This window comes from Haemorhous mexicanus, chromosome 28, assembly GCF_027477595.1.
Source record: "Haemorhous mexicanus isolate bHaeMex1 chromosome 28, bHaeMex1.pri, whole genome shotgun sequence".
Lineage (NCBI taxonomy): Eukaryota > Metazoa > Chordata > Aves > Passeriformes > Fringillidae > Haemorhous > Haemorhous mexicanus.
The window spans coordinates 6,160,490-6,183,928 of NC_082368.1; the positions used below are offsets into that span (position 1 = coordinate 6,160,490).

At 47.3% G+C, this 23,439-nt stretch overlaps 1 protein-coding gene across 2 annotated transcripts in view; it reads right to left on the reverse strand.

Moving 5' to 3' along the window:
• Positions 1–3,670: 3,670 nt before the first annotated feature.
• The window catches only part of KPNB1 (karyopherin subunit beta 1), a 28,849-nt gene continuing 9,080 nt past the window's right edge, over positions 3,671–23,439 (reverse strand). The window contains exons 6-22 of one of the 2 annotated variants that reach the window (XM_059869568.1): positions 23,119–23,178; positions 22,928–23,017; positions 21,955–22,065; positions 19,330–19,431; positions 18,114–18,338; positions 17,189–17,380; positions 14,772–14,902; positions 12,623–12,770; positions 12,286–12,357; positions 9,737–9,881; positions 9,068–9,150; positions 8,671–8,778; positions 7,864–8,007; positions 7,256–7,361; positions 6,539–6,653; positions 5,780–5,941; positions 3,671–5,224 (exon numbers count right to left, since the gene is read on the reverse strand). In XM_059869568.1, coding sequence (XP_059725551.1) covers position 5,224; positions 5,780–5,941; positions 6,539–6,653; positions 7,256–7,361; positions 7,864–8,007; positions 8,671–8,778; positions 9,068–9,150; positions 9,737–9,881; positions 12,286–12,357; positions 12,623–12,770; positions 14,772–14,902; positions 17,189–17,380; positions 18,114–18,338; positions 19,330–19,431; positions 21,955–22,065; positions 22,928–23,017; positions 23,119–23,178 — 1,995 coding nt within the window. In that variant the 3' untranslated portion in view covers positions 3,671–5,223. Of the gene's footprint in view, positions 5,225–5,775; positions 5,942–6,538; positions 6,654–7,255; positions 7,362–7,863; positions 8,008–8,670; positions 8,779–9,067; positions 9,151–9,736; positions 9,882–12,285; positions 12,358–12,622; positions 12,771–14,771; positions 14,903–17,188; positions 17,381–18,113; positions 18,339–19,329; positions 19,432–21,954; positions 22,066–22,927; positions 23,018–23,118; positions 23,179–23,439 lie in introns of those variants that run through there. The other variant, XM_059869567.1, reaches the window with a different exon arrangement.

The following is a 23,439-nucleotide window of genomic DNA, read 5'->3' on the forward strand; positions in this document are numbered from 1 at the left end:
CGGGATTCCGAAATCTCCAGCAGTTTGGGATCTCTGGGAATGTGGGATGCGCAGGAATGTGGCATCTCCAGCACCACCAAATTCCTGGTGAGGCGGCCCAAAAAAGCTCCCCAGAATTCCCAAAAGATGCTGGAAGGGTTCGACCCCTGCCCAGGCAGCGATGGGATCGAGGAGGGGCGGATTTGAGGAGGAAATTCCTTGTGATACACCCCAAAAAAAGCCCTCCAAAAATCCCCAAAACGGGCCCAAAAAACCCCTCCAAAAATCCCCAAAACAGACCCAAAAAAAACCTCCAAAAAACCTCAAAAAACCCCCCAAAAAAGGCCCAAGAAAGCCCTCCAAAAATCCCCCATGAAACCCCCCAGGAAAGGCCAAGAGAAGTGCAAAGCCCCCAGCCCACCCCAAAAAGCTCAGAAAAGGCCCCAAAACCCCTCACCCCTCCAAAAGCGCAAAAACCTCCAAAAAAGCCCAAGAACCCCCCAAAAACACCCAAAAAAGCTTCCCAATAACCAAGACCCTTAGAAAGAGAACAAAACCCCCACAAAAAACCAAAGCCCTCAAAACTCCCCAAAGGCCCCCAAAACACCCCAAAACCCCCTTCAAAAAACCAAAATAAACCCCCCCAAACCCCTGAGAAGGGTCCCCAAACCCAGCCCTAAAAACCTCTTCAAAAAGCCAGAAAAAGCCCCAAACGGCCCCCAAAACAAACAGCCCTAAAGAGGCCCCAAAACAACCCCCAAAAACCCCAAAACCCCCAAAAACCCCAAAACCCCCAAAAACGAGTCGGGAGCCGTGTTTTGCACTACTCTCAGAGTTTATTCTGCGCTGCCTCAGCCGGGACGGACCCGGGCCCAGAACCAGAACCAGAACCGGGCCCAGAACCAGAACCAGAACCGGAACTGGGCCCAGAACCAGAACCGGAACCAGGCCCAGAACCAGAACTGGGCCCAGAACCAGAACCGGGCCCAGAACCAGAACCAGAACCGGAACTGGGCCCAGAACCAGAACTGGAACCAGGCCCAGAACCAGAACTGGGCCCAGAACCAGAACCGGGCCCAGAACCAGAACCAGAACTGGGCCCAGAACCAGAACCGGGCCCAGAACCAGAACCGGGCCCAGAACCAGAACCGGGCCCAGAACCAGAACCAGAACCGGGCCCAGAACCAGAACCGGAACCGGGCCCAGAACCAGAACCAGAACTGGGCCCAGAACCAGAACCAGAACTGGGCCCAGAACCAGAACCAGAACCGGGCCCAGAACCAGAACTGGGCCCAGAACCAGAACCAGAACCAGAACCGGGCCCAGAACCGGAACTGGGCCCAGAACCAGAACTGGAACCAGGCCCAGAACCAGAACTGGGCCCAGAACCAGAACCGGGCCCAGAACCAGAACCAGAACTGGGCCCAGAACCAGAACCGGGCCCAGAACCAGAACCGGGCCCAGAACCAGAACCAGAACCGGGCCCAGAACCAGAACCGGAACCGGGCCCAGAACCAGAACCGGAACCGGGCCCAGAACCAGAACCAGAACTGGGCCCAGAACCAGAACCAGAACCGGGCCCAGAACCGGAACCAGAACCGGGCCCAGAACCAGAACTGGGCCCAGAACCAGAACCGGGCCCAGAACCAGAACCAGAACTGGGCCCAGAACCAGAACCAGAACCGGGCCCAGAACCAGAACCAGAACCGGGCCCAGAACCAGAACCGGGCCCAGAACCAGAACCAGAACTGGGCCCAGAACCAGAACCAGGCCCAGAACCAGAACCGGGCCCAGAACCAGAACCAGGCCCAGAACCAGAACCGGGCCCAGAACCAGAACCAGGCCCAGAACCAGAACCGGGCCCAGAACCCGGCCGGGTCCTGCTCGGCTCCTCCCGCCCGGGAACGGCTTTTCTTTTTTATTATTATTTATTTTTTTTTTTAATTCCATTTTTTTCATATTTTAAAATTTTTTTTCCGAGTTTTTTCTCCGGTTTTGTTCCTCTCTGGGAATCGCTGCCCCCGCCCCGAGGGAAAGGAGGAGGAGGAGAAGGCATGGCCGGGAGGGAGGCGCGGGTTTTCCTGGGATTTTGGGGTGTTTTGGGCGTTTTTGGGGCGTTTTGGGTGTTTTTGTCGGGTCTGCTCCGTCGAGGGCAGAGCACTGAAGGCACATTCACGTCTGATACCCTGTACGAGCCGGGGCAGCGCCGGGAGCCGCAGGGAAGGGGAGGAGGAAAAACGGGGAAAACAAGAAAATATAAAGGAAAAATGGAGAAATAGGGGGGGAAGGGGAAAGGGTGGGGGAAATGGGAAAAAGTTGGAGGGGAAAGGAAAAAAATGAAGAAAAATGGGAAAAAATGAAGAAAAATTGGAAAAAAATTGAAAACATGACGAAAAATTGAAAAAAAAAAATTGAAAACATGAAGAAAAATTGAAAAAAAAAAAGAAAAAATTGAAAACATGAAGAAAAATTGAAAAAAAAAGAAAAAAATTGAAAACATGAAGAAAAATTGAAAAAAAAATTAAAAAAATTGAAAACATGAAGAAAAATTGGAAAAAAATTGAAAACATGAAGAAAAATTGAAAAAAAATTGAAAACATGAAGAAAATTTGAAAAAAAAAGAAAAAAATTGAAAACATGAAGAAAAATTGAAAAAAAAAGAAAAAAAAAATTGAAAACATGAAGAAAATTTGAAAAAAAAAGAAAAAATTGAAAACATGAAGAAAAATTGAAAAAAAAGAAAAAATTGAAAACATGAAGAAAAATTGAAAAAAAAAAGAAAAAAAATTGAAAACATGAAGAAAAATTGAAAAAAAATGAAATGAATGAAAAAAAATTAGAAGAAATTTTAAAAATAAAGAAGACTAATAAGGAAAAAAAGAAAAATGGAAAAAAAGAAGAAAAATGGGAAAGAATAAAATAAATAAAATAAAAATTGAAAAAATTAAAAGAAATGGAAGTAAAATAAAATGGAAAAAGTAAAACAAAAAGGAAAATAAAAATGGATAGGAAAGGAAAAACAAAAAATGAAAAAGGAAAATGAAAGGAAAACACAAAAATAGGAAAAGGAAAAAGACAAACCCAAGAAAAATTAAAAGGAAAATAAAGGAAAAATTCTGAGGGAAAAAAAAAAAGAGAAAAATAGAGAAAAATTAGAAGAAAAATGAAAAAAAAATAAAAGGAGAAAAAAAGAAAATTGCAAAAATAAAAAATAAAAATATGAAGAAAAAAAGGAAAAATAAAATCAGAAAATGAGAAAAATAAAAGAGAAAATTAAAATTAAGGGAAAAATTGAAAAATTAAAAGGAAAAGTGAAACTAAAAAATGAAAATAAACCTTCCAAGAACTGAGGAGCAAATCCTGCCCAGTTTTCCTGCTCCCCCTCCCAGGAGCTCTCCCGACACCTCCACAGAGCTGCAAACAAAGTGAAAATTCCAAATCTCCAAACCCTGAACCTCCTAAGGAAAAACAAAAAAAGCTTTTTTTTTTTTTTAATTTTGATTTTCCCCCCTTTTTTCCTTTTTCCAGAGGAAAAATTCCGCCCCCAAGGCGGTGAGACAAAGCAAAAATTCCTTGTGGATTCCCGGGAATGAACCCCAAAATCCATTGGAAAACCCCAACTGTTTCCAGGGTTTCCCTCTGGAAAAGAGCCAAGAGTATCCCAAAAAAAAAAAAAAAAAAAAGGAAAATATTGGGGAATGTTTGACACCATTTTATTCATCTTCAACTGCAGTGGAAAAATAGAAACCTTTTACAAGCGCCGGCGTTGTCAGCTCAACTCAAGTTATATATTTATATATTTTATATAAATTTCTTTTTTTTTCCTTTTTTTTTTCCTGTTTTTTATTTTTTCCTTGTGTTTTTCCAAGTGCAGCAAGAGACCAAAACCACATCGAGCCTGATCCGAATCGAGCCCCGGAAAAGCAAAATAAATCCCAAATAATTCCAAATAAACTGCTTTGAGTCCCACTCTTCGTGGGTGTTTTTCCACATCCAATTTCCTCTCCAAACATCACCTGAATTTTCTAAATTTTTCCTTCGTTTTGTGCATATTTTTATTTAATTCATTTTCTTTTTTCAGCTCTTTTTTAACTCTTTGGCACAATTTTGATTCTGCTACAGTCCGAGTCAGGAGATCTCTTTTCCCAATTTGCAGCACTTTTTAATAAAAAAATCTGATTTTCAAATTTCTTTTCCTGACTTTTTTGATTTTTTTTTGGACTTTTTGAAGCCTGAAACTCGCTGAACAAATGGATTTTTCTATTCCCTGCAACCCAAAATTGTGTTTTTTCCCCCATTTCTACATTCACAGTTGAATATTTCAGGAAGGAAAGGCGCTTTTGTTGCTGAGCAGGACAAGCCAAGAGCTCCAAACATTCAGCATTCCCTAAAAATAAAATCCCTAAAAAAAGCGACTTTCCTTAAATTTCTTTTTTTTTTTCTTTTTGTCCTTTTTTTTCCCCTCTTTTCTACTTTTTCTTCCCCATCTCTTACTGCCTGAACCTCAGTTATGAAATGCAACAGCTGAACCCTTGAATTTTGTATAGTTTAGATTTTTTTGTCTTTTTTTTTTCTGTCTTTTGGTTGTTTTGTTTTTTTTTTTCCCCCGGATTTGTTTTTTTTTGTGGTTTTGGGGGGAAAAAAAAAAAAAAAGAGAGAAACTGCAATGAATCCTTTTTTTTTTTTTTTTTTTTGGGAAGTTGAGAATGTGGATATGACCCCACTCACACACACTCACTCCTCCTGAAACTCCTTCTCTCTCCTTTGGGATTTGCCTCATCCCGGAGATTCCCAAATCCTGGGGAATCCCAAATCCCGGGAAGTCCCAAATCCTGGGGAATTCCCAGTTTCCCACCTTGCTCTCGCTCTCTCTCTCCCAGCCAAAACCTCACAGAGCACCACTTCAATCCCAATTTCCCCCGTTTTTCCCTCATTTCCTCCTCCGAGCTCAGCCGCTCTTGGGCTGCTGGGAATTTTGCTTTTTCCCCCTTTTTATTTTGGAATTTTTGGGGCACAGAATTCCCTCCTGGATGCCGGGGGTCACCAAAGGTTGGGATTTTTGTTCCGAGCCTCACTCACTCATCCTCAGCATCCTCTCATTCCCAAACACTCCGCACACGTCCTCACTCCCGGGGTTTTTGGGGGGTTTTCTAGGAGATTGGAGATTTTTCCTTTTTTTTCTTGGTGTTGTTGTTGGTTTTTTATCCAGTGGGGGTCCTCAGGTGTCGTCCCAATGGTAACAGATCTGGGAAAGGGAAGAGAAAAAAAAGGGATTTAGGGGGAAAAATGGGATTTTGGGGGGGAAAAAGGGATCTGGGGAATTCAAGGGGGAAAAGGGAATTGAGGGGAAAATGGAGGGAAAGGAATTCAGAGAAAAAAGGGGAAAAAAAGGGATTCAGAGAAAAAGGGGGAGTCAGGAGGAAGGAGGGAGTTCAGGGAATTAAAAGCCCTGGAAGTGTTTAAAAACGTGGGGATCCTGCAGATTTTTCCAAATTTAACAATTCCAGGATTACCACAAAAAAAAAAACCCAAACCTAAACACCTCAAATCTTGTGAAAAATAAAACAAAAAAAAAGTGGGGGAAAAAATTGGGTTGGATTCAATCTTGGAGACTTTTCCAACTTTAAAACTGAGCAAAATGGACTCTGTAGGGTGGAAAGAGAAATACAAACCCCAGATGGGGCTTTTTTCCCCCCAAAAAACCCAGGAAAACAGCACTTTGGGACTGTGACTCTTCCCAGGCTGAGCTGAGCCAGTCCCATGGTTTTTCAGGTGGGAACAAAGGTGGCTGAGCCCTCACCAAGCTTGGTTCTTGAGTTTCCTCAGCTCTTTCGTGGCCCAGGTGGCGAGGGTTTTCGTTTTGTTCGTCTTGGATCTCCTCCCTTCCGTTAGCAGTTCGTGGATCATGGGTCTGGCTTCTACTAATTTCAGGACATCCTTCCCAAAGGCTGTACACAAATCCCTGGATGCAGAGGAAAATCAGGGAAAAAGCCACGTGAGTGGCACAAAATGCTGGTCAGGTCAGGGGGGCTGGTTTGGGAAAAATTGCGATTTGAAAATGCTCCAGTTCTTGGCCAAAGGTTGATCTCCCCATAATTCTCCTTCAATTCAGCAGAGAAATGAAAACACCTCAACCTGGCTTCCTCTGCTCCCTAAGGATGAGGGTTTTTTGGTTCTGAACTCCTGGAAAAATCCTAAATCTGGGATTTTGGTGATGACTTTGTCACCTTCAGAACTGCTTCACACCTTGAGCCAAACTCCCAAAGCCCAACCCCAAAACTGACACTAAAACCTCAGAGAGGCAGGAAAAAAGGGCAGATTTCAAGATTTTAACCTGGCTTCCTCTGTTCCCTAAGGATAAGGTTATTTTTGTGTTCTAAACTCCTGGAAAAATCCTAAATCTGGGATTTTCGCGATGATTCCCTCAGCTGTGAAATCCCTTCACTCCTGGAGCCAAACACCAAACTCCCAAAGCCCAGAACAGACCCTGAACACCTCAGAGAGGCAGGAGGAGGGCAGATCAGGGATTGTCCTGGGAGGAGGGGGCGGGAGGCCTCACCCGATGAGCCCGGCGGCGCAGGCCACCACGCCGTCCGTGTGATCCTCGTCCCCCGCGATGTGGTCGATGTAGGACAGGATGAACTCCACCCTGGGCTGCACCAGCATCACGTCAGCTGCAGGGGAAAGGCCTGCTCAGAGCTTTGGGAATGTCTGGAGGCTCCCAGAACCAGCCTGGGTCCCACCTGGATCCTCCCTCTGCGAGGGGAAGTGACCCTGGATTGTTTGGGATTTTTGCCGTTTCCGGCTCTGAGGGTTCGCTGCTGCAGGGCAGGGATGGGGCAACCCCGAAAGGAGGATCAGGGGGGCTCCTGGATCCCTGGAAATGTCCCAGGGATGTGGGGATGTGGCACTGGGAACTCAGGGAAAAAAGGGAATACACAGAATTAGGGGGAAAAAGAGGGAACTCAGGGAAAAAAGGGAATACATGGAATTAAAAGGGAATTCATGGAATTAAGGGGACAAAGAGGGAATTCAGGGAAAAAACAAGGGGAAAAGGGAATTCATGGGGGAAAAGGGATTCAGGGGAGTGAGGGCAGAAAAGGAGATGTGGTTTGGAGGTGACACGGGATGATTTTAAAGGAAGGGAAGGAGCAGGGACGTGACACCCCCCGAGGAGGCTGAGGGAGGTTCGTATGGGATATTTGGGAATATTCCGCCTGGCGGTGGGGGATGTCAGGACGGCTGCCAGGGTCGATCCCCCAGGGATCCCACTCACGGTGCACGTTCTCCTGGTCTCCCTTGAGCCCCTGGATGATGCCCGTGTAGGCCTCCAGGCAGCCCTCCCGCAGCTCGTTCAGGTAATCCACCATGTCGTAGTCGGACTGCGGACACACACAGGGACACGGGCACCCTTCAGCTGCAGCCCTCACGTCTTCCAGACCCTGCACTGCCTCAGGGTGTGACTCTGAACTTGTGTTAGCAGGTTCTCCTCACAGCTCAGCCACACAAAACAATCCTTCCCCGGCCCCAGAGCCAAGGACGGAGCTGCAGCTTCAGGCCCAAAAAGTGTGAACAACAAAAAGGCCCAAAAAGTGCAAACAAAGCAAATTGAAGGGAGCAATCTGGGAGGATGGGGCTGCACAACCTGGAGCTGGGATTGGACAGTCAACCCCAAGATGGAAATGGACCAAAACTTGTAAAAGTGAGAAAACTTGTGCCTCTGAGTCCAACTTGGGTGTGACCTTAGCCAGGCTCCTGCACTGCCCCAGCTGCATCCTTGAAGCCTTTTAGTAAATCCCTGCTCTACTCCCTTAACTCTGTCCAGCCTCTTCAGGCACCAAGGTGACAGCCCGGGAATGTCCCCTGGGACTGGGGACAGCTCACCTTGTCCACCTGGGCCTGGGATGCCTGCTGGAGGGTGTTGAGCACCACGTCCAGGTACTTCTTGAACTCGCCCCCGATGGCCAGGGCGATGTCCCCGAACACAGAGAGGATCTGCGGCTTCACCGACCTGTGCACGTTCTCGTTCTGGGAGAAAAACACCCAAAAAGGTCCTGGATCAGAGTGGGAAGGGGGAAAGGAAAGGAGGGAATGGCCCCAGGCTGCACCAGGGGGTGTTCCAGAAAGCTCCTCCAGTGGAAGGGGTGTAAAATGTTGGAGCAAGAACAGCCAGGGCTTGGAAAATGCCTGGAAATGCCCCAGGAATGTGGGAGAGGAAGGGAAAGGGAGGAAGGAATTCAGGAGGAAGAAAGGAATTTGGAAGGAAGGAATTCAGAATTCAGAAGGAATTCAACAGGAAGGGAGGGAGGAATTTGGAAGGAAGGAAGGAATTTGGAAGGAATCCAGGAAGGAAGGAATGAACTCGAGACTTCAGGAAGGGATTCAGAAGGAATTCGGGGACAGAGAGTGGGAGCGATGCAGAGCGGGAGAGAAGAAGGAATCTGGGAGGAATTCAGGAATTCAAGGAGGAATTTATTTAGGAATTCAGCAAGCTGATAAATGAGACATTATTCCCCCCGAGCCCAGAGCCCTTGCCCCCCTGGCCGCCGTTCAAAGCGCGCCTTTGGCGCCGCCAAACACGAGACATTCCCGAGCACTCCTCCCACTTCTCCCAGGCTTCTCCCACCTCCCACTCCCCTGGGAAGAGTGAGCATCCAACTGTTACTCGGGAGCCGGGAATCTCCCACTCACCCCCAGGTTCTCCAGGAGCAGCTGCATCACCTCGTCGCAGAAGGGGAGGATGTTGGACTGCAGGGCTCGGCACAGGTCCCCCACCAGCCCCACTGCTGACAGGCAGACCTGCAGGGGAGCAGGGATCAGCTCCGGATTTGGGATCGTCCCTGGGGAGCTGGGATCGTCCCCAGGGATTTTGGGATTGTCCCTGGGGGATCTGGGGTCGTCCCCAGGGGATTTGGGACGTAAGAAACGTTAAGAAACCAAAATCCCACGCTCCAAGGTGGTTTGGATTTGAGAATCCTGGGACTGTTTGGGTTGGAAGTGACCCCACTGGATGGGCAGGGACACCTTCCACATCCCAGGGATGGGGCAGCCACAATTTCCCTGGAAAAGGGAGAAGTCGGATCCACACCTGGTACTCAGCGTAGTTTTTCAGCCCAATCCCAAGGAAAGGTTTGAAGGCATCCATGTACTTCAGGAATTCTCCACCCAGGACTGTGCAGGGAAAACATTCCAGTGAGAAGGAAAATGCCATGAACAGCAAATCAGATATCCCTCAAATTCCACCAAACCCAATGGAAACCAACTTTCCACTCGACAATTGAGAGCACTGAAATTATCCAGGTCCTCCTGGACTGGACAAATTCCCAAATTCTTACTGTAAATACTAAGAAAATGCCTCGAGGTGGTTTAGACTTTAGAATCCCAGGATTTCTTGGGATAAAAAGAACCTCCAAGTGACACCTTCCACTATCCCGAGCTGCCCCGAGCCCTGTCCAACCCGGCCTTGGACGGTCCAGCCATGTCAACACCCCCAGCTCTCCTTTGCTGCCTTATCCACATTTTTCCTTGGGAACAATAAGAAAATACTAGAAACCAAAATTCCACGCTCTGAGGTGGTTTGGATTTCAGAATCCCAGCATTTCTTGGGTTGAAGGGGACCTTAGAGTGGCACCTTCCACCATCCCAGGTTGCTCCGGCCTCGGACACTTCCATGGACAGAGCCCCCCGCCTTCCCTGCACCACAAATTACATTTTTCACCCCTTTGCCCAAAATCCCCGGATCCAACCCATCCCTGACCTTCCACCAGGGTGCTGACGGCCATCAGGGCGTCCTCCTGCACGCCCCCGGAGCCGGCCGTGCTCTGGAACATTCTGAGCAGCGACGCCATCACCACGTCCGAGATCTGCAGCGCGTCCTGGTGCTGCACCTTCCGCAGCACATTCTGAGGGGAAAATCGGGGAAAACGGGCAAAAATCACTGCTTATCCCACAGGTAAAGCATTCCCACAGCCCTGGGCCTGCTCCTTCTGAGGGGAAAATCGGGGAAAACGGGCAAAAATCACTGCTCATCCCACAGGTAAAGCATTCCCACAGCCCTGGGCCTGCTCCTTCTGAGGGGAAAATAATGGGAAATGGGAAAAAATCACTGCTTATCCTACAGGTAAAGCATTCCCACAGCCCTGGGCCTGCTCCTTCTGAGGGGAAAATCGGGGAAAACAGGCAAAAATCACTGCTCATCCTACAGGTAAAGCACTCCCACAGCCCTGGGCCTGCTCCTTCTGAGGGGAAAATATTGGGAAATGGGCAAAAATCACTGCTTATCCCACAGGTAAAGCATTCCCACAGCCCTGGGCCTGCTCCTTCTGAGGGGAAAATAATGGGAAATGGGAAAAAATCACTGCTTATCCCACAGGTAAAGCATTCCCACAGCCCTGGGCCTGCTCCTTCTGAGGGAAAATCGGGGAAAACGGGCAAAAATCACTGCTTATCCTACAGGTAAAGCATTCCCACACCAATGGGTGCTGCACCTTCCGCAGCACGTTCTGAGGGGAAAATCGGGGAAAACGGGCAAAAATCACTGCTCATCCTACAGGTAAAGCATTCCCACAGCCCTGGGCCTGCTCCTTCTGAGGGGAAAATAATGGGAAATGGGAAAAAATCACTGCTTATCCCACAGGTAAAGCATTCCCACAGCCCTGGGCCTGCTCCTTCTGAGGGAAAATCGGGGAAAACGGGAAAAAATCACTGCTTATCCTACAAGTAAAGCATTCCCACAGCCCTGGGCCTGCTCCTTCTGAGGGGAAAATCATGGAAAACGGGCAAAAATCACCACTCATCCCACAGATAAAGCATTCCCACAGCCCTGAGAGCTTCGATAAGGATGAAAGAGCTGCTGTTTGAACCCTTTTGCAGCCAAAAAAATCTGCTTTTGTGGCTGCAAAGTCCCGTTCATTTGGCTGCATTCAGATTTTCCAGCTGAATTTCCCTTTCCTGCTGCATGGGCTGTTCTCAAAGCTTTGCCATGTGTAAGCTGGAATTAAATGTGACCAGCCCAAATTTAGCCTATTAAAAAAAACATAATAATGAAATCCTGGGGTTTTTTTTCTGTTGCAGCTGAGCTTGTAGGGGTTGAACCGTTCCGAATCAAAGTTTAGAAATGCTTGAAGTGGTTAAAATACAACAGTTCCCAGGAAAAGAAAAAAAAATCCTTAATTTCCAGAAGTAAGTAATTATTTAAAGTTTATTTCACTCCACAAAAATGGACTTTGGCTGTTTATACAATTAATACTTGATTTATGGAATTTCAGGATAGTTTGTGTGGGAAGAGAGCTCAAAAATCCCCAAATTCCATGGACAGGAACACATCCCACTAAACCAAGTTGTTCCTTCCAGGGATGGGATTTTCTCACTTAATTTTCAATATTAACAAATGTTTTTTCTTCTGCTGGATGCTCATAATTGCATTTCCAGCAAATCAACAAAAAAAATTGGGAAAAACCCCCATATCTTTTATTTTTATAATGCTGAAAAAAGCCCCTCTGCTGAGTTTTACTCAGTGGTTTTCAAGCATTTGCTGCAACAGAGTAAAAAATTCAGGTTCTGGGATGATAATAAAGAAATTAAAATTGGCATCTTAATTCCACCTGGATTACACTCCCCAGTGCCCATCCTGTGAGATTCCAGGATGAAAATTCTCCATTAAAACTCTTTATAAGGACAGATCATTCCCATTTCCCATTATTTTTAAAAATTACCCTAAAATTGGAGAGGGAAAACAACCACAAAGCTTTTGAGGATGAAATTAAGGATTTCTCAAATCAACCTGGAGATCACCTGGGTGGCTCTGACCTGATTTTTGGGGGAAAAAACCCTTTTTTGAGTGGTGTGTGCAGCAGTAAGCACTGCCCTGGTGGCTCCTGCTCATCAGCAGATGTTTAATTGGGAGTGCTGAGGACACCCAGAACATTTCAGCTGGTGCCCTTTGGATCAGGAGCACCAAGCACCAGAGGCAGATGAGGGAACCAAAGCCTTGAGGGATTTTTTTGTTGTTGTTGTCTGTGGGATTGTTGAGGCTGCAGCCAACCCAAGAACCAATCTGACAGCACAGACAATCTTTTATAAAATCCCCAGCAGCATTCTTTGAGTCACACTGCCCTGAATTTTGTCACTAGAGCACAACTTGGAGACTTCTGAACCTTGCATCACCTCCCACGTGTCAGCTGGGACCCAAAATCCACTTTTTTCATTCAATTCTCAGCAGCGGGAGCTGAGGTTGCAGCTTCAGGGGCACAAAAACACCTCCAAAATCACTTTATTCCCAGAGCAAAGCCAGGAGAGAGAATCTACCTGTAGAGTAGCACAGAGGAGGGACTGGAGGTCGTTGAACTGGATTCTGTCAGAGGTGCTCTGGATGTGAGACTGAAACAAGAACAAAATCCCACGTGTGAAGAGGCTGCCTGGGATCCTGGCAGCTCCAGGGAGAGCCAGGTTGTGCTTTAAATATTTGTTCTTTTCAGATTTCAGAGCAGAGGGGCTGTGAAGAAGCTGAATATAGAATCCCTGAGTGGTTTGGGACCTTAAATCCCAAACGGGCAGGGACACCTCCCACCATCCCTGGATTTGGACACTCTCGGGGACAGAGCCTTAAATTTAAATTTTTAATTTTAAATCAGGATTTACCCACCTCCATCTGCAGCACTTGCTGGAGCCTCTCCATGATGACCAGGGTGGTTTTTTGGACAGCAGGATAACAGTCCTTGGCACTGTTTTTCACTATTTCCATCAGGGATTCATAGGCAGAACTCCTCAAGTTATTCTGGTGTCCATCAGGTCTGCAACAGAAGGAGGAAGATTTGCAGCTCCCAGTGCTTGGAAACAGATTTTTTTTAATTTTAGTAAACCAGCAACAGCTCCATTTGAGCGCTGTGACAAGCAGGAGCCACTTGAAAAGCCCTGAAATAAAGGGAATTTGCGAAGCCGCTTCTGGCAGTTTTGATTTTAAAGATTTTCAGCTTTTGAAATGATTTTCAGTAACTCTCACAACGAGGAGAGGGACAGAAGGAGCCTCGGAGCTGGTGTCAGGTGAGCAGCACTCCAGAGCCCCTCCCCAGACACCCCGAGGGTGTGAAATTTGGAATTAAGGCACCTGAGATGATTGATGGGCTCCGGAGCCTTGAGCCAGACACTCCACTCCTGGCTGGATGCAAATGAAGACAGGAAAAGAGTTTAAATTTTGAACTGGGACAAGGCTTTTAAGGAGACTCCATCAGTCCATGGAGCTGATCCAGGGATTGAAGCTGAAGCTGTCAGATTTATGTGACCTTCAAGCCACCATAAAATTTGAGTTTTAGCCTTTTTTCCCCTGCATTTGAGAGCAAAATATTTTGCCTCATCTCTTTTCTGTTTCAGCTGGGATGGGAATGGGAGATTAAGCGGGTGCCTGGCTCTTCTGGGAGCACCTGGAAGGGATGGAACCGACACAAAAACCAGCAGGAAAAGGAGCAAACAGGGGTCCCTGATTATGGCCTGCTGCAACTCCTGACTGTCCAGGGCCCTGCAGCCAACGGGGCTGAGCCTCGTGACTGCACAAAAGGGGCAGAGTCGTACAAACAAGGGGTTAACCTTGGAGATCCGAGGGAAAATGGGGGAGAGGTGAGGGGAAAACGGGAGGGGAAAATGGGAGGGGAGTTGGGAGGGGAAAATGGGAGGGGAAAATGGGAGAGAGGAGGGGAAAATGGGGGAATTGTGAAGGGAAAATGGGAGAGAGGTGAGGGAAAAATGGGAGGGGAAAATGGGAGGGGAAAATGGGAGGGGAGTTGGGAGGGGAAAATGGGGGAATTGTGAGGGGAAAATGGGAGGGGAAAATGGGGGAGAGGAGGGGAAAATGGGGGAATTGTGAGGGGAAAATGGGAGAGAGGTGAGGGAAAAATGGGAGGGGAAAATGGGAGGGGAAAATGGGAGGGGAGTTGGGAGGGGAAAATGGGGGAATTGTGAGGGGAAAATGGGAGGGGAAAATGGGGGAGAGGTGAGGGCAAAATGGGGGAATTGTGAGGGAAAAATGGGAGGGGAAAATGGGAGGGGAAAATGGGAGAGAGGTGAGGGGAAAATCAGGGAATTGTGAGGGGAAAATGGGAGGGGAAAATGGGGGAGAGGTGAGGGCAAAATGGGGGAATTGTGAGGGAAAAATGGGAGGGGAAAATGGGAGGGGAAAATGGGAGAGAGGTGAGGGGAAAATCAGGGAATTGTGAGGGGAAAATGGGAGGGGAAAATGTGGGAGAGAGGAGGGGAAAATGGGAGGGGAAAATGGGAGAGAGGTGAGGGGAAAATGGAAGGGGAAAATGGGGGAGATGGGAGGGGAAAATGTGAGGGGAAAATGTGGGAGAGAGGAGGGGAAAATGGGAGGGGAAAATGGGGGAATTGTGAGGGGAAATGGGAGGGGAAAATGGGAGGGGTGAGGGGAAAATGGGGGAATTGTGAGGGGAAAACGGGAGGGGGAAACCGTGAGGGGGAAAACGGGAGAGATGAGGTGACAATTCAAGAGGAAATGTGAGGGGGAAATGGGGGAGAGGTGAGGGGAAACAGGAGAAATTTGAAGGAAAAGGGAGAAGAGACACTTCTGGACTTCCTAAAACCAGATATGGACAAAATTATGAGAAATTATTCAGTGGGAAGAGCTGTTTCCCTGGGATTTGCATCCTCTATTCCTCTGGCTTTTATTTTAAACCAAATAAAGCCACGTTTTAAGCCAACAGCAGATCTCAGCTGCCAAGCAGAGCCCAAAAGCGTGGAGTGGTAAATAAATGAGAAAAGGCTTTTTGGCGAGGCTGCTTCACCTGTCTGCAGTCTCCAGCAGTTTCTGCACGATCAGCTCAAAGGAGGAGGACAGGCAGTAGGTTGCTGGTTCTTCCTGATCATCAGCCACATCTGCAGCTTCATAGGCAGCTTCAGCAAGGCTGGAGAAGGCCTGCGACACAAAATAGCAAAATATCCATTGGTTTTCCACCCTCACAGCTCCAGAAATTCAGATTCCATCAGATTTTGTTCCAAAATAAGAAAAATTTTAAAAACCCTAAACCAAAAAACAACAACAAAAAAAACCCCAAAACATCATCAACAAAAAAACCCGACAAAAACAAAACAAAACAAACAAAAAAAAACCTGAAAAAAAAAAAAAAAGAAGAAAAAAAAAAAAGAACAAGAAAAATCCCTAAACTAAAAAGTGTGAGGGATGAACAATTCCAGAGCAGTTTAACTGTGCTATAGGTGGGTGAGAGGAGCTGAATCTTCCTGATATTTTTATTTTACTCTAAAAACACCCAGGAATCACCATCAGGAGACAAAACCACCTGGATTTCTGCCAGGATTACAGAGCAGGGAAAACCCCTTTGTGCTGATGAGTCCTGGAACCTCTGGAATTGTGAAAAGAAAGGATTCTGTCACTTCCAGAAGTTGTTTTGGCAGGAAAATCCTCCTCCCCAGCTCAGCCTGAAGGAGCTCCTGGAAGGCAGTGGGGACATGGAGACCACACAAAGGAAAAACCATCCTGCTTCCCAAAGCATTCCTGGGAGCACTCCAGGAGCAGGTCTGGGCTGGGCCTCCCGGCAGTCCAATAAAAACCTTCACCCAAAAATCCCCTTTTTCAACCCCACAACAGCAGGGACAGCTCCCACTACATTCCCAGACCAGAGGCAACTTCTACACTCCGTGAATATCAGCATTTTTTCCTAAAATTCCAAGTCTTTCCTTTGCTTTTTCCTGCCAAAGCCACAAAATAGAGTTGGGATAATTAAAGTGTCAACCAGTGTTTGCTGGGGGAGCAAGCCATGGATTAACTGTGGAATTCACTAAAGTGTGTGTGTAAAAATAGATAAAATCACATTTAAATTATATAAATATAGTATCTATATATATGCATATATTAAAGTATATAAATATAGAAACCAATATAAATACAGAAAGTTATGTAATAAACAATATAAATACATAAATGGGTATAGCTTTATATATTAATTTTCATTTATATATTTTAAATTATATACAATAAAACCCTCAACAGGAGGGTGCAGCCAGGTGGGAGCGAGGCTCTGCTTGAGGATAAATGGGGGAGATTTGAAGGAAAATGGGGGAGATTCGTGAGGGAAAATGAAATGTGAGGGGAAAGTGGGGGAAATTCACGAGGGGAAAATGAAATGTGAGGGGAAAGTGGGGGAAATTCACGAGGGGAAAATGAAATGTGAGGGGAAAGTGGGGGAAATTCAGGAGGGGAAAATGAAATGTGAGGGGAAAGTGGGGGAAATTCACGAGGGGAAAATGAAATGTGAGGGGAAAGTGGGGGAAATTCGTGAGGGGAAAATGAAATGTGAGGGGAAAGTCGGGGAAATTCAGGAGGGGAAAATGAAATGTGAGGGGAAAGTGGGGGAAATTCACGAGGGGAAAATGAAATGTGAGGGGAAAGTGGGGGAAATTCAGGAGGGGAAAACGAAATGTGAGGGGAAAGTGGGGGAAATTCAGGAGGGGAAAACGAAATGTGAGGGGAAAGTGGGGGAAATTCACGAGGGGAAAATGAAATGTGAGGGGAAAGTGGGGGAAATTCACGAGGGGAAAATGAAATGTGAGGGGAAAGTGGGGGAAATTCACGAGGGGAAAATGAAATGTGAGGGGAAAGTGGGGGAAATTCACGAGGGGAAAATGAAATGTGAAGGGAAAGTGGGGGAGATTTGTGAGGGGAAAATGAAATGTGAGAGGAAAGTGGGGGAAATTCACGAGGGGAAAATGGGGGAGATTCGTGAGGGGAAAATGGGGGAGATTCGTGAGGGGAAAATGGGGGAAATTCGTGAGAGGAAAATGGGGAAAATTCGTGAGGGGAAAATGGGGGAAATTCGTGAGGGGAAAATGTGAGGGGGAAAATGTGAGGGGAAAACGTGAGGGGAAAACGTGAGGGGAAAACGTGAGGGGAAAACGTGAGGGGAAAACAGGGAAAACATGGGAGATTTGGTTGGACAAGCCCAAACAACCCCAAGGCATGTCCAGGGTGGATTTAAGGAAAACTTCCTCATGGAACAAGTCCCAGGCATCTGGGAAGCAGCCTGGAGCAGGGCTGAGCTCCCAGTCCCTGGAATTGCCCACGGAATTCCCGGCAGAGCCCGGAGGAGCCAGCACAACTCCGCGCTGCTGCTGGCAGAAGGCTCCGACTCGGTGACGCCCGAAGCCCTCCGGGAGCCGCCGCGCCCGGCGGATCTGCGCTGCTCACCCAGCAGACGTTGGTGGCCACCCTGGGCTCGGCGCTCAGCCCCTCCATCAGGCACTGCAGCAGCGGCGCCAGGTAGATGTCGTTGATGGCGGCCTCGGGCAGCATCTCGCAGATCCTGCCCACGGTCCAGGCTGTCGTGTCCCTGACCACCACGCTGGGATCCTTCATCAGCTCTATCAACGTTGGCATGGCCTGCAAGGAGCCAGCAGAAACCACGGGAGGGGAAAAAGATTCGCCTCCAAATATCCGTGCAATTTTGAACTCTAAAAACCCCCAAAACAAGAGATCTGTACCTCCAAAACCAGATTACACCCTCCTGATTCTCCTCAAATGAAACCCTCCAAAACCCTACAAAACTCAGGCTCCAGAAACACCCAAAACAGGCCATATCCTTCTGAATGTTTTAAAAATAAGAGCATGTAGAAACCAGACGTTCTCCTGCAAATAACCACAAGACTTTGAGCTCTAGCAGCCCCCAAACAAAGGATTTTCACCTCCAAAACCAGATTACACCCTCCTGATTCTCCTCAAACGAAACCCTCCAAAACCCTCCAAAACTCAGGCTCCAGAGGCCTCCAAAACAAGATGACAAACTTCTGATTTTCCTTAAAATAAGAGCATGTAGAAACCAGACATTCTCTCCCAAGTAACCTAGAGATTTTGGGCTCTAAAACCCTACAAAACTCAGGCTCCAGAAACACCCAAAACAGGCGATATCCTTCTGAATGTTTTAAAAATAAGAGCATGTAGAAACCAGACATTCTCCTGCAAATAACCATAAGACTTTGAGCTCTAGCAGCCCCCAAACAAAGGATTTTCACCTCCAAAACCAGATTACACCCTCCTGACTCTCCTTAAACGAAAACCTCCCTCAAACCCCGAAGAAGCACGGGATTTTGAGCTGCCAGCCGTGGCAGAAGCTGACCTGAATTACTAGAGGTTTGAGCTGGTTGGGCTCGGGCCCCTCCAGGATGCAGCCGAAGGCCATGACGGCCGCGTCGCGGTACCGCCAGTCGGGGTTCTTGATGTGCTCCTTGATGAAGGGCAGCACGTGGGGGACGATGTCGTCCTCGCAGCACGTGGCCAGCAGCATCAGGCACACCCCTGCTGCCTTGCAGGGGTTCCAGTCGTCGTCGTCGTCGTTCTCGTCCTGGCAAAAAACATCGCCGGGTGACGCCTCAAGCCTGAACTTTGAGTTTTTTCAGGTTTTAGTGCTGCTTTAGTGTGTGGGTCTGAGATTTGTACTGAGGGTTGGTGAGCTCTCTTCATGGAGCAGGGAGATAAAATAATTCCTTTTACAGCCTGGGACCAAGGACAATCATGCAAGTTACAGGCCCAAGAGCAAATCCTGTCAGGAATAGAGGGAATCACCAAACCTCTCTGGAAACCACAACTCCTGGGAAGCACAGCCCCCATAAATCCCTGCAAGTGTTTAACAGGGAGTAAATAAACCAGGCCTCAAAACTTCCAGGGATTGGGTGTGGAATATCTGGTTCAATATCCCAAATATTCCAAACAGGAAGAGAGGGAATCACCAAACCTCTCTGGAAAGCACAACTCCTGGGTAGCACAGCCCCCATAAATCCCTGGAGTGTTTAACAGGGAGTAAATAAAGCAGGCCTCAAAACTTCCAAGGATTGGGAGCTCACATAATGGTGTGGAATATTTAGTTCAATATCCCAAATATTCCAAACAGGAATAGAGGGAATCACCAAACCTTCTCTGGAAAGCACAACTCCTGGGAAGCACAGCTCCCATAAATCCCTGGAGTGTTCAACAGGGACTAAGGTCTCAAAAACCCCAGGAACTGGAGCCCACCTGAGGCAGGGGCTGTGGAATATTTGGTTCAATATCCTGGATATTCTTTCAGGAATAGAGGGAATCACCAAACCTCTCTGGAAAGCACAACTCCTGGGATGTGGTCAGGGAAAAGGAGGCAAGTCCCAGTCTCAGCCCAAAAACTGCTGCATCACTGGCTCAGAGTGGTGCATGAAAGCTCATCACAGACCAGGGACCAGCACCTCCTGAGCCATCTCTGGGATCCAGTGGGATCAGAGGAATCCAAGGGCCCATTCCCAAAGCAGCCAGGGGGGCAGGAAGAGCTCCTGAGCTGCAATTCCCTCAGGGAATGTGGCACTCACCTGTTTTGTTAAGGTCTGGGTTAGAATAGGGACCAGATATTGCAGTGCCCCCTTGGCATAGAACTTGCTGGTGTGCTCTGGGGGCCGTCCTTGTTCTGCTGCCTGCAGAGAAGAAAAAGAGGTGGAAAGTTTATTTTCATCAATATTTTTATCCGTTTCTATATAATTTTCTATTTTTTCAGCATTAAAAGGCTGAATGATCAACTCCAGGAGACACAAATTCCCTTTTTTACCCCCCCCTCCTCCCCAACACAAATTCTAAGCTGCCTCAAGGGCACTTTGCACTGAGTTAAATATTCCAAAATCAACTTTAATTCCTCATCCCTCCTCACAGGGCACAATTATCCCCATTTCCACTTGGCTGTCAGGTGTAATTAACAACTGACCCCGAGGTGAAGGAGCAAAGGGTTTGGAGCAAACAAACCCCACCCCACTGCTGCTGCCCGTCCTTTTATCCTTGATTTCTTTATTTTTTGGGAATGCAAGCACAAAGATAGATTTAGCTGCTTGTAAAAAATGGATGTGATTCATGCAGAGCCCTTCAAAGTTTCAGCTGTTATTGATCCCCACAGATAATTTCTGCAAACAGCATCTGCATGCAGAACAAATTCCCCAAATTCCTCTCCAGCCCCAGCCATCCCACAGGATAATCACTTTTATTTCCTCCAGAATTCCAGGTCTGACTCATAAATCATGGATTTTAGGGAATGTGAACCATCTTTTGGAAGAAAAGTCACGACTGTGGCAGACCCCAAAATTTTGGACATTGTTTCATGAACCCCATGGATTATTTCTAGGAAAAACATGGGAGAGCCCTGTGATAGGAGCTGCATGTGGATTTAGGGGGAAATAGGGAATAAGAATGATAAAATTGGGTTATTTGAACAAAAACCACCAGGCCGGGAGAAGCTGGGATGGTGGGAGGTGTCCCTGCCCCTGGCTGGGAATGGGTGGGATTCAAGGTCCTTCCAACCCAAACCATCCCAGGATTCTGGGATCAACAGGAATTCCAAATGCAGGGTCAGCTAAAAGCCCCCAGTTACCTGGGGGAGCAGAACCTGGGCCAGAACCAAGGGGAGCTAAAAACTCCTCCCAAAGGAGGAGCCAAAAAGCCCCAAAGGAGGAACTAAAACCTCCCAAATCAGAGGCTGCAAACTCCCAAAGGGAGAGCCAAAAACTCAACTCCCAAAGGAGCTAAAAAGTCCCAAAGGAGGAGCTGAAAACTGCCAAGAGAGAAGCCAAAAAATCCCAAAGGAGGAGCCAAAAACTGAACTCCCAAATGAGCTAAAAACCTCCAAACGGAGACAAAAATCCCCAAAGGAGGAGCCAAAAACTCAACTCCCAAAGGAGGAGCTCAGAAGTCCAAAATGAAGAATTAAAAGCCGCCAAAAAGAGGAGCCAAAATCTCCTTTAGGACTTTTCCTGTGGTGCTGTGAGCCCGAAACCAGCTGGGAATTTCCCCATTTCCCCTGGAAGGGCAGGAGGAGCTCCCAAAGCCAGGAATGGCAGATTCCAGGGGAAAAGCAGGGGATCCCAGGGGATGGGTGAGGGGATCCCGGGGGATGGATGAGGGGATCCCGGGGGATTCCAAGGGGATGGATGAGGGGATCCTGGGGATGGGTGAGGGGATCCCGGGGGATGGACGAGGGGATGGATGGGGGGATTCCCTGGGATGGATGGGGGGATCCCAGGGGATGGATGAGAGGATTCCCAGGGATGGATGGGGGGGATGAATGAGAGGATTCCCAGGGGATGGATGAGGGGATGAATGGGGGGATCCCCAGAGGATGGATGAGGGGATTCCCAGGGGATGGATGGGGGGATGGATGAGGGGATGGATGAGGGGATTCCAAGGGGATGGATGGGGGGATGGATGAGGGGATCCCAGGGGATGGATGAGGGGATTCCCAGGGATGGATGAGGGGATTCCAAGGGGATGGATGAGGGGATTCCCAGGGATGGATGAGGGGATTCCCAGGGATGGATGAGGGGATGGATGAGGGCATTCCCAGGGGATGGATGAGGGCATTCCCAGGGATGGATGAGGGGATTCCCAGGGATGGATGAGGGGATTCCCAGGGATGGATGAGGGGATTCCAAGGGGATGGATGGGGGGATTCCCAGGGATGGATGGAGGGATGGATGAGGGGATTCCCAGGGGATGGATGGGGGGATTCCCAGGGATGGATGAGGGGATCCCAGGGGATGGATGAGGGGATTCCCAGGGATGGATGAGGGGATTCCAAGTGGATGGATGGAGGGATGGATGAGGGGATCCCAGGGGATGGATGGAGGGATGGATGAGGGTATACCAGGGGATGGATGAGGGGATTCCCAGGGGATGGATGAGGGGATCCCAGGGGATGGATGAGGGGATCCCAGGGGATGGATGAGGGGATGGATGAGGGGATTCCCAGGGATGGATGAGGGGATGGATGAGGGGATTCCCAGGGATGGATGAGAGGATGGATGAGGGGATTCCAAGGGGATGGATGGGGGGATTCCCAGGGATGGATGAGGGGATGGATGAGGGGATTCCCAGGGGATGGATGAGGGGATGGATGAGGGGATTCCCAGGGGATGGATGAGGGGATTCCCAGGGGATGCCCGGGGCTGCAGCCCCACCTCAGAGGCCTCGATGGCCAGGTCCATCTCCTCGTCGCACACGTTGGACCAGAACTCGATGCCCTGCAGAGCCACCTCGTCTATGTCGCTCTTCATGGCCTCAATCGTGATCTGCCACGGCACAAAAAGGAGATTTCAGGGGTTTGCCCCGCCTGGATTCATCCTGCTTTGTGGGAGACCAGGAGACTGGGGGAAATTCAAGTCCTTGAGGTTTAAAATTACAAATAATCAGGGTTTTTTTCCCTATTGTATCACCTCAAACTGAGGTTTTTGTCCCATTTGGAATCTCAAGGATGGGGTTTTTAGGGATTTTTTATGGATTGAGATTCCCTGGGATACAAAGGGAAATCAGGAATGGAAGTTTTTAAAGAGGTGGCCTTCAGAGAAATAAAAATGGAAAATATAAACAGAAATTGAGGGGGACTTGGGAAATAAACATGCGAAATATAAATATAAACAAAGGGAAATCAGAGAAATAAACGTGAGAAATACCAACACAAGTAGAGAGGGAGAAGAGAAAAAACATGAGAAATACAAGTGGGGAAAACTACAGAAATATAAATAGAGGAAAATCAGGAAAATAAATATCAATATCAACACAGGGAGATCAGCCAAAGAAAGTGAGAAATATAAATTCAAGTGGGGAGACATCAGAGAAATAAACCTGAGAAATAAAAATATAAATGGGGGAAAATACAAGCAGAGGAAAATCAGAGGAATAAATGTGAGAATTAGAAATAAAATTTCTTTATTTATTATAAATAAATTATTTATTATTTATTAACTTATTTAACATATTACTGACCTGTTATTAACATATATTAATATATCAATCTATAAATATTATTATGTCAAGATATTATATTAACATACAATTCTTTAGTATATAATAGATTATTATATATTTATTATAAATAGATAACTTAATAACTAATTATAAAATTATTTTATAAATAAAACATGAACCACTCACAGCAAAGAGGGCAGGCCCCATGTAGGTCTCCATATATTGATAATAAAGGGACATTATCTTCACCAGGTTCTGTAAGGCAGCCACTCGTACCTGGGGCAGAAAAAAATGCCCAATTTCACACAATTTTCTTATCTTTAATATGTTTTTGGCAGGCAGAGATTCCCCAGGAAGGGAATTTTGAATTTACTCACCCTTGTGTCTGGACACTGTGTGGCTTCACAGACTACTTGCATAATAAAGTGCCTTTCAGACTGAAAAAAAGAGAAATAAAACAACATTAAAAGGGCTTTACAGAAGAATTGAAGCTTTTAAAGACTTCCCAGGGAGGGTGAATTCAGGTCTGGACCAGCACAGGCACAGGGCAGCACTCCTCGCTCTATTTTAAACCATTTTTTCCCAAAAATGGGAATATTTTCTCCCCAAAATGGGAGTATTTTCTCCCCAAAATGGGAGTATTTTCCCCCAAAACAGAAGTGGTTATTTTCCCCAAAACTGAAGTGGTTTCTTCCTCC